General features: G+C 43.5%; 1 protein-coding gene across 1 annotated transcript in view; it reads left to right on the plus strand.

The window, feature by feature from the left end:
* Positions 1–9,701, plus strand: part of SORCS1 (sortilin-related VPS10 domain containing receptor 1) — a 310,060-nt gene extending 300,359 nt beyond the window's left edge. The window contains exons 25-29 of the mRNA XM_010564989.1: positions 1,266–1,365; positions 6,132–6,237; positions 6,413–6,573; positions 7,919–8,037; positions 9,350–9,701. Of these exons, the coding sequence (XP_010563291.1) occupies positions 1,266–1,365; positions 6,132–6,237; positions 6,413–6,573; positions 7,919–8,037; positions 9,350–9,406 (543 nt within the window). The 3' untranslated portion in view covers positions 9,407–9,701. The remainder of the gene's footprint in view (positions 1–1,265; positions 1,366–6,131; positions 6,238–6,412; positions 6,574–7,918; positions 8,038–9,349) is intronic.
* The last annotated feature ends 443 nt before the right edge of the window (positions 9,702–10,144 follow it).

Below are 10,144 nucleotides of genomic sequence, written 5' to 3' on the forward strand. Positions count from 1 at the left end.
TGCATATTAAGGGTTATGGGGTGGGGGTGGTTTTTTGCAGTTTTCCAACCACCTCTCCCTAATAAACCAGCATGCAGAACAGCGGCTATGTTCCATTGGAAAATTGCTCACTGTTGTAAGAAAATGTGAAATACATGAAACATCTAGCAAATGAACATGCAAAAGGCACACGACAAACTATCAACACCATGTCCATAGGCTTCCATTCCTTGATTAATCTATTTGGATTTTTTGCTTTTAATGGCAACTTGCCTGAAACTTCTTGGATATAATTAACAGTGATATGGAGAAAGTGGCTCTGTGCATATTGTGACAAACTGACTTAAAAAAAGGAATGTTTACCAACAGATTGGACCAAAGCTTGGCTTCTTCACTGTAGAAATAGAGATTTCATGGGGTCTTATCTAAACAAATGCTCATCTTTTCTGTTGTGGCCTTTAAGGAGGAATAGCTTGCTTCACTTCTGCTAGAGCTCTGTTGTTGTCATCAGAGTTGTGGCAAGATAATCTAGTGATCTAAAAGCTCTGTGGAATGTCTCCCATGAAAGAAAGCATATAAGAGTAAGGTCTCTCTGTGTAACCCAGAAGAATAGATGGAACATGCAATTTGTTTAAGCCACACTCTGTAGTCAGTAAACACTTTCAGATTTGAGCTGGTTCTGGTACATACTTAAGGATTAGGGAGTAGCTGGCTTGAAACTCAGAGCTGGATGAAATGAAATTTGGTTTTAGGACTTGAAATTGAAGTGCAAGCTGGGATAAGGACTTAAACTATTCATTTTGATTCAAGTATATCACGTTATAAACATGCTCTAAGATCATGGAGCTGGCCACTCAGCTAGCAAAAAGTTATTTGTTATGAGCAAATGAGTGTTAGCAATTGAAATGCTTCTCTGCTTGAATAGTAAATGGAGTTCACTGATGTACTGTTGCTGGCTGGTCCTGCAGACACACATGTGAGTGTAACGTTCCTTTGGGGCTCAATTCCCCTTTGCTGCTGGGCTGCTCCTGCAGAGGTGTGACAGGGCAACTTGTTGCTATCGGTCATTGCTAACTGTACACAAACCACTCTGGACATAGTACTGGCAGATGTGTTCAGCTTTCACAAACTCCCTCTTTGTAAGGTGATAGGAAATTGTGCTCGGAAAGTCTGGTGCCTCAGCAAAATCTTTGCTTTGTGTGCAGCTCCATTTCCTACCCACCTATTGGCAATCTAAACCAATGATCAAGAAACAAATGTGTTTCTTATTTTCTCCTTTTTTCCAGATTTCAGAAACGCTGATCCAGAAACTGAACCAAAACCTGGTCCATTTTGAGTTGAAGCCAGGGGTTCGAATCCTTGTCCACGCTGCCCATTTAACAGCAGGTCAGTATCCTCTTTCTGTGTACACCCTCCCTGTTGCTCTGTAGCACAGCAAGTAATATATTCCTTGTTGGTAGTAGTGTGCTAACAGCTGTATTTTAAACATTTATTATTTTTATGTCACAATAACAACTCAGTGTATGGGCAGACGTTAAAATGCCTGCTCCACCTCCCCTTTCTTTATCATGCTAAAAAGATACAGTGGCTTTTGCATTTACAGCTAATCCTTTTGTTTACTTTTGTGCAAGAATTTGCTGTTGTTGTTGGAAATGCAGTAAAAGTAGCAGCAGAAATGTGTACTTCTTGGCTTTCTCTGAAATATTCAACAGCTGAGCAGCATCCTGGCATATTCAGCCTGGATCACACGGTGCAAAGATTACCAGCTAGCCTTGGATATATTCAGATATTCTAGAGTGAATGAACATTCAAAGCAACTAAGCACAGTTCAGAAGTTGTTCAGCAGTCTGAAAGACTAGAATCAATTTACATATGCATAAACATAAGACTAGGCAGTTTGGACTTTAACTAATCCTTTTTTAAAGTGAGCCATCTCCAAAGTCCTGATATTTAATTACATGCGTCTCTGTCTATTCTGTATGCTAAACCCTCATTTCACAGCACAGGCCCTATTTAACTATTACAAGAGGTGGGACAAAAAGATCTGTGCTCAGGTTTCTCAGGAATTCCTTTTCTCCAAGAGTTGCTGATAATTCTGGTCAGTTGGTATCAGCTTCTTTTGCTAACTAACAAACTAAAAGCCTCAGTTCACTTGTACCAGCAAGCTGCTCTCCAAAAAGCTTTTTATGTATGAACAGGCCTGCCCAAGCTGGTGTCAGTCCATGTGCTGCCTTGTCCATAAAGGGAAGGAAAAAGAGACTGTTAAGAAAGGGTGTAATGTGACTGCATTTAAATCCCCCCAGGAGAAAGCCTTGGTGTTTGCAATATTTCGTTTTTCCTAAGCAGAATTGGCTATAATATCTGCCCTGGGAATATTTGCTCCAGGTTTCTGCTTTCCACTAGCTGTGGAACAGATGATCAGCTGCTTACTTTTACACGTTAGAACCAAAAGCGTAAAAAAGCAGAGATGCAGCACAGCTGAGTAATCTCTAAAGAAAAAAAAACACAACAGCTTGAGAAGTCAGTTTGTTTGATTTTTTTTTTCTCCTGTAGATTGTAAAAAGATATGTAATAGACATATGACACAGAAGAATTGCGTGACTTTACATTTAAGTTTTAAATTCATATACGTTTTACATAATAGTTGTTACCAGAGAAGCAATCCTTAGCCTGAATTTTCAACAGTGACTGGTGATACTATATGTACTTTCAGAAAATGAATGCTTAGTGCCCAGCTCTTAAAAGAAACACATCTGAAAGCATCTTAATGTGAGCTTCAAACATGAGTTACCTGCATTTGCTCATCATTTTTTATATTTGTTTCTGGGCATTTACTCTGCCAATGCACATGGCTGTTTTCCATTTTGGTCAGTGTTCATTAAAGTCAAGATCAAATCCCAAATGAATATTTAGACATGACTACTCCAGCCCTGAATATACCGTAGGCCCTTTCTAAAAAATTATAGTTAGAAAGAATCATATTAGATATTCCTGGGAAAGGCTCATCTTTACCTCTTGCTGCTGAAGGGACATTCCTGATTTCATGTAGTGGAAACAGATGACACTGAAAATCACATATCCAGCCCTGCCTTTAATACAAGATTAATCTGGATCCCAGTTTTGTGCTGTATGTAGGAGCCTCCTGCAGCTTCTTGGAGAGGAATTCTGGGCATCGCTGCATGAAGGAGTGCACAGGGTCCCCAGCTGCTCCATCTGTGCTCAGAACTGGCTAAAAGCTGGGTAGCTCCAGTCCCAAAGCCAGGTAGTTAGTGTAGGTACTGTAGCACTTTTCTGGGCTACTAAACCGTGTCTGCTGCCCTGAATGAACGAAAAGGCAGGGTCTATCAGTGTGGCATACTGCCATGCTGCATAACAGTCTGGCCTCTGAGCATGTGCTGGCCTGTTTCTTGCTAGGTCAGGCTCGAGCAGAGGGTGCTTGGCTCAGACATGCTGTGTAAATACATGATCTTCGTGCTCGCCACGCTTTTATTTGTATTTACACAAACACCGGGAGTGAGTACTTCTTGTCCATAATAGATGCAAATACTCATTTTTCCTGCAAGGTAGGCTTTTTTGTACTTCTCTACAAAGCTGCTGGTGAGATGTGAGTGATTGCTGTACCTGGCTCCACAATGTCCTATAGGAACACTACAGGATTTTGTCTCTTGCAGAAATATGATTCACTAAGAATGCAAAATGAGCCTGGACTGCCAAACTAGATATTAAAAAGCCCAGAGAGCAGCCACTGTGAGGTCTTCAAGGGAATATGGCTCCTTATCAAGCTGCAGAGGTCATGACTAGGTTCTCTGTCTAAATAAAAGACCCAATTTCATAACATCAAAACCTGGGATTAGTTTAGAATTTTACAAAATGCCAAAAGAGAGATTTACTTCTCTGCTGAAAACTATTGTTTTGGCTGTCGAGGAAGAAGAAGAATTGTCCTTTTGAAATCCAAGCTTTTATAAAAAAATAAATAAAATAAAGCAGGGAAACCTGGAACACAAGCCAGCATTGGCAGCGCTCCCTAGAAAACACAATCCAAGGGGATGCATATGGCCCAGAGGTGCTGCTTTGGTCTATGGTATCCCTTCTTTCCCAACTTTTTCACTGTGACTCTGTGTTGGACTCTGGACAGCTATGGGCTGTAGTTGACTGAACCACAAAGCTCAGCATGTGTTTTTGTAAGTGCCCACATACGTATACATATGCTTACATTTATGGTCCCATGCCTCAGTGCACATGTATGTTCCTCCCTGTGTGTGTGCCTGGTCATGCACAGCAGTAATTTCTGCAGCAGAGGAGCTGCAGGGAAAAAAAGTGCAGGTATCTAAACTAGCTTGGTGTGGTTATTCAAGCAGAACCTGTAGAAATGAGCCTCTATGTGTGTGTGTGTTGGAAGTGAGCATGTGCATTCCCTGGAGCACAGAAGAATGACAGGCATTGGCCTCAGCACATTTCACACCTCCGTCTTTTTTGTTCAGGCCACGCTGGAGGAAGGATTAATTTATGGCGATTATGGACAACAGATTACAATCCATTCATCATGTTCATTCCTTCTTCTCATGAAAAAAAAACCCCAGACCAATGTCCCCAACCCAATAGACAACAACCTCAACTCTAAGGCAGAGTGAAATATGCAATATTCCTCACAAAGCAGTTAAATAGCTGTTTATTACCAGACTCTCAGCACAGCATCATAACAAGAACATTGAGTGATGCTGAGCCTGAATTGGTCAGAGAGCCACTTTGTCATCCCACAGAACTGCAGAAACCCACGAAATACAGAGGCAAAGGGGGCAGAGTGGAGATGCGTGAGGAATTCATAACAATGGATCATTTCACCCCGGTGCCTCTCCTTCCTGAGGATAGCCTGCTTGATATGGGAAGGAGAAGATTTTTCACTTCTCTTTGTAAATGTTGGCTTTATCAGGCTGAGTGTGACAGCTGAAAACATGTGCACGTGTGATGTGTGTGCCTGAGTAAGTATTTGCTTGTGTGTGCATGTTTTTTTGTGTCTTCTGGCTCTGGTTTAGGATGGGTCTGTTCCGTACATGTGAAGAGGGGCAAGAGAAAGAGGATGTGTATGGCAGCAGTTCAAGTTAAATTCCATTGCTTTGCAGAGGAAGGTACTACCTACTACCTACTACTACCTCGTTCCATGTGCAACGCCAGATAGAGACTGTCAGTGAGGATGTTTCGGCTGTGTGCATTAGCTCTGTGTGACGGCACAGCTACAGCTGCATGTCTGTCTATAGTATGTTTTACTGGCGTCTGCATGAACAGCTGAGGCTGCTGGACCTATGTGTTTTCCTTTTTGAATGCTAGATGTCTTTCTGTTTGTGTGTGTGTATGAGTGATGGAAACTGTCTGTAATACAATTTACTTTGTATTTCTGGGAAAGCCACGCTTCTGGCTGTTTGTGTGGCCTTCTTTTGCAAGGGGCTATGAAGAGATGGTGAGCAAAACTGAGAAGAAGCACAGAGGGACTTTTTGTTTGATATGGGATTTTAGTTTTGTTTTTTCTTGAACCTGTGCACTCTCTGGCATGGAAGAGTTGTGGGAGAGAGAACAGGGCACCAGAGGAAAGAGGGTAGAACATGTTCAGAACAGTAGGAAGGGGATAAAGGAAGAAACTGAAAATATCCGAGGTGTGAGAAGAGCTTGCCATGGTAAGGCATTGATGCTGAGGCAGTGTCTGTGAAGGGGACAGGACTTCTGGTTGGGGAGGAAGGGAACAATGGTGAGCGTTGTTCCTTCAGTAAAAGTGAGGACCCAGTTGCTCATTATTCACTGTGCATTGGGAGCTACCCAAACTAGCTCTAAGCAAAATAGAAAGTCAACATGACAAGTTAGCCCATGGGTAGCTCCAGGATCATCCAGAAAATCCTAGTTTTGGTACCCAAGTGACTTAATTTGCAACTACCTTAGGTAATTGCAATATGAGAGAGTATGTTTCAGGCAGTCCTCTAATAGGCCAGAGAGAAGAGGTCTCTAAGGAGAAAGCTACGGGGCTTCACATCGAGGGGTAGGTTGAGAAACACAAGTGGTCTGAACCCAGGTTTCTTCCCAGCTGAATTAGAGAGAGAAGCCCTGGAGACATGTGGACGGATGAGGCCTGGGGGCAGCTCTAACCTTCTCTCCCTCTCTTGCAGCTCCCCTGGTGGACCTCACTCCCAGTCACAGTGGTTCAGCTATGCTGATGCTCCTCTCTGTCGTTTTTGTGGGACTAGCCGTGTTTGTAATCTACAAGTTCAAAAGGTATGACCCTCCCTGAGCCATTTCCTTCTCCCCATTGCTGCCTTTCACTGAGGTGTTTGGGTTTGGTTTTGCTGGGTTTTCTTTTTTTGCAGTGATTTGTTTCTTGGTTTGTAAAAGCTGATGCTACATCATCTGCCAGAGTACCCCACAATGATGGTTTCTGTTAATGTTTTAGGAAGATTCCTGGCCTTAATATATATGCACAGATGCAGAATGAAAAAGATCAAGAGATGGTCAGTCCAGTCAGTCAGAGGGAAAGCATACCTAATGTCCCTCAAAGTGAGCTGATGAGCCCTGAGCAACTAGTAGATGAGAAGGTGGAAGTCCAACCCATAGGTAAATAACTTGCAGCATCCCGCAGCTGGTCAGACTCTGACTTATAATTGGCTAACCCTTTTCTCAGCCTCCCCCTTTCCCATATTCCTGCACACTCCTCCTCCCATCCTCTTCTGCTGCAGCATTAGTTTTGCTACAGGAAACCTTGCTAACTCTCCCCTCTCTCTCACTGCCAAGTGATGAAAGGGAGGGGAACAACTTTAGGCTTTTTCTTTCCCCTAGTTGCTCTACGTAGATCCCCTCCCCTTCTCAAAAATCCTGCCAGCACTTAACTTGCGCTATAAGGCAATTTAATTTATTTTGCTGGGGCTGATGTAGTTGCGGGGTTAATCCCCACACCTGAGGCACATCCAGGAGAACTTCGGCCACCCTCACCTGGAACATGGAGGTGAGCAGGTGATTCGGTAAGTCAGATCTAAAAGCTAAATATTCATTGATGTTTTGACTGCTGTGGCCTTCGTGCTGTGCCAGACGTTGTTGCCAGCAGCAATTCTAGCCTGGCTGATTCCCAGGGAAATCGAGCAAAACCTGGGATCTCAGCATTGCACAGCTGGGTTTGCCCTCAGGCTGATTTCTCCCACAGGCCTCTGTGGTTGCAAATTTGCAAAGCAGGCTTTCGTAGGACCTAAAGTGAATAGACTTGAAGAGGGCATACTGGGATCAGTCACACATTTGCTTATGCTTATATGTTTTCTTATACCCTGACTATAGTAAAAGCGTTGGGATGAAGCAGGGAGGTTTCAGCCTGGGGACATGTTCTGCTAAAGCTAGCATTGCTCGGGCATTGCTCAACTTCATTTGTGAGGTGACAATTCTGCAGGCCCAGACCAGAGGTACTGTACAGGACCCCTGTAAATAAGGACATGGACCTATTTTAGAGGAATTAAAGTTTATAGCTGTTCTGATTCAGACAGGAGTGAGGCATAGTCGTAACTGAGATCCTTTATTTGCGCAATTTCATCAGCTTAACCAAACTTTAGACCCTACCTGACGATGTCTCTAAATTGTACGGGAGTGTTTGCTAATGCAGGCTTCGTGTCATAGCTACTGCAGAGTGGGAGCAAGGGGAAGGGCAATTAAAGGATGGAATGTGATGTGCTAAGATTGTGGCCTGTGAAACAACCTGGGAGGAAAAAGAAGAAAGTCTCTTGATGAAACTGAGGTCTAAGCTGGAAGCCCTGCTGCAATCAATACTGATCTCTCCTCACCTGTTCACCAAGGAGAGATCTGGTAGCTATTGAAAGCTTTTAAGCAGCTGTTCATCAGCAGACCTGGACATCCCTGCTTAGCAGAACACAGGATGGCATGAGGGGACCAACCTTCCCATGTGGTGTTCCCCATACAGAGCAACCCCAGGCCACAGTCCAGAACCCAAGGAAAGGAAATGCAGCCAAGGTAGTCTGGACAGAGGACTTCCAAAAGGCTTGTGGATCACCAAGAGGTTTCAAGCCAAGACCCGGAGCGGTGGGTCCTAAACTTTAACAATTCTTTTTTTCATTTGTTTTTCTTTCTTTTTCCCTCAGAAGCCTCCAAGTCAAAATTGATATAAGATGCTAAGGGAGAAACACCCAATTTCAAGACAGGAACTCTCTTTCTAGAAATAGATGGGCTTTGAGCTCCCCCTTTCTAAAAGAATGTAATGACCATGGTTCATGCCGTTCCAGGGTTAGGGAAACACATGTTTTCACAGGTCACTCAGACTGAAGTGGCAGGAGTCAGTCACCTGCTAGCTGTATTCAAGGTATCTTCAAAACTGCTCTTGCTGGTGATGGAAACTAATCCCTTGAAGACTCTAGGATAAGAGCAGTCGACAGCCAATATTGGTGTAGGTTTTCATTTGGTGCAACTATGGCATTTCTGGCTTTCTACAATAGCCAGCATTTGTGTTTCTCAGCTGTGCTGCCGGCCCCGGTATTAAACCAGAAATTGGCCTTTTATAACTCCTTGGTTTGCACCTGTAACTGCACTAGCGAGCACAAAAGGTAAATGTGTGGCATACATAGACTCAATTCTCTATCAAAAGGAATCAGTCCAACAAACTTCCTAAGAGTGTTTTTCCATCCTGTCAGTAAGATGAATGAGGAAACTGCATCAGAGCTCATTGACAAAATGAAAAGGTCTGGACCTAGGTGTGAACAGAATAGAAAGTGCAAAGGCTTTTCGCTCTCCTATGCAACCACCTCATCTGTTTCTGGAAATCAGCAATTTCTTTCTTAATGAGTTTTCTTTCTTTTGGGAAAACAAAGCAAGACTGTAATTGGGTGTTTCTCTTTTGTATGCTTGTTCAGAACCTAGTTTTTTTCAACCCCTTTGACTAACATTCAGGGATCCTTCCTTGGAGGAATCTGAATGAATGTCCCTGGATCATTTAATTTTCCTTCCACTCTGGCAGTGAAAAAACATATTTTCTGGATGTGAGTGGTTTAGGCTCTTCTTTTGCAAATGCAAAGCTTAAGGTTATTTATGAAATCTCCAAAACCTTATCATTGCAAATGAGTTACACATTTCCTCTGAGGACCTCAACCCCTCCTTCCCTCGACCCCTCTGCTCTGGCCTCTCCCTCTTCTGTTCAACACGGGTGAATCATCTTCATTAGCAAAAGAACAGGACATCACCTTCAGTGTTTTGAATGACAAGAAAACATTTCTGGGAAGAACCTGTCAGTCTGGAACAGTCGAATCCCAAAGGCCAGCAAGGTGATACCTTCAAACATCTTCCTTGGCTAAATGCATTTGTTATTTACTGACTCTTTTATTTTGTTCTTTCTTTGCCACAGGAAGTATTTCCACAGCTGCTGAGCCCCAGAGCACAAAAGAAATCCCTACCTATGTAAATGGTTGAATTGAGGACACCGATATATATCTATATCTAAAAAAAGAGGAGAGCTCACTGCATTTGGACTTTTTAATTCTTCAGATGACAAAGGGTTTTTAGCTTTAAGCCTGTGCATGTGGACATTATACTGAGACCATAGTGGAACTGCATTGTACAGGTGTTCAATTTTAGTGGGGGGTGGGGGGAGAGGAACTTGGTACCACTGTTGACTCCTGCGGCCCTTCCCCTCACCCCTCCACTCTCTTTTTTCTGATCTGTCTCTAATTTGTAGAAAATTCATAATGATATAGGCCAAGAATATGCATGGGGGTCTCTTCTTTAGGGAGAGGGGTGGGCTGGGATGTGGGGGGAGAAGGGCTGGGGGGGGTGGTGGGAGGGTCATTGAGGGTTCTTGGCTTTAGATTTAACTGCTCTTTTAGCACTTTGGGATACGGGAGGGCTAGCCGCCCCAGCAGACTTTCATAGGACACACAGAAAATCACACTGGAGTTTAAAGGCACTGAAAATATTCTTGGTCAGTCTGGTTTATGTCTTTGTTTGGACTCTGCCCTTCGTTCCTCTAGCTGCAGCTGCTGCCTGTGCCCCACGGCTGTGAGGAGGCCGAGTGCGAGTGTAGGTGATCCCAACAAGGCCAGGCTCGCTCTTAAACAGCTTTTTTAGCCGACTCACACCAAAGCATCCCACTGATAGCACCATTGGAAGATAACTCTTTGCCTCCTAACCTTGAATGGAACAG

This window comes from Haliaeetus leucocephalus, unplaced genomic scaffold (assembly GCF_000737465.1).
Source record: "Haliaeetus leucocephalus isolate CR32 unplaced genomic scaffold, Haliaeetus_leucocephalus-4.0 Scaffold184, whole genome shotgun sequence".
NCBI lineage: Eukaryota > Metazoa > Chordata > Aves > Accipitriformes > Accipitridae > Haliaeetus > Haliaeetus leucocephalus.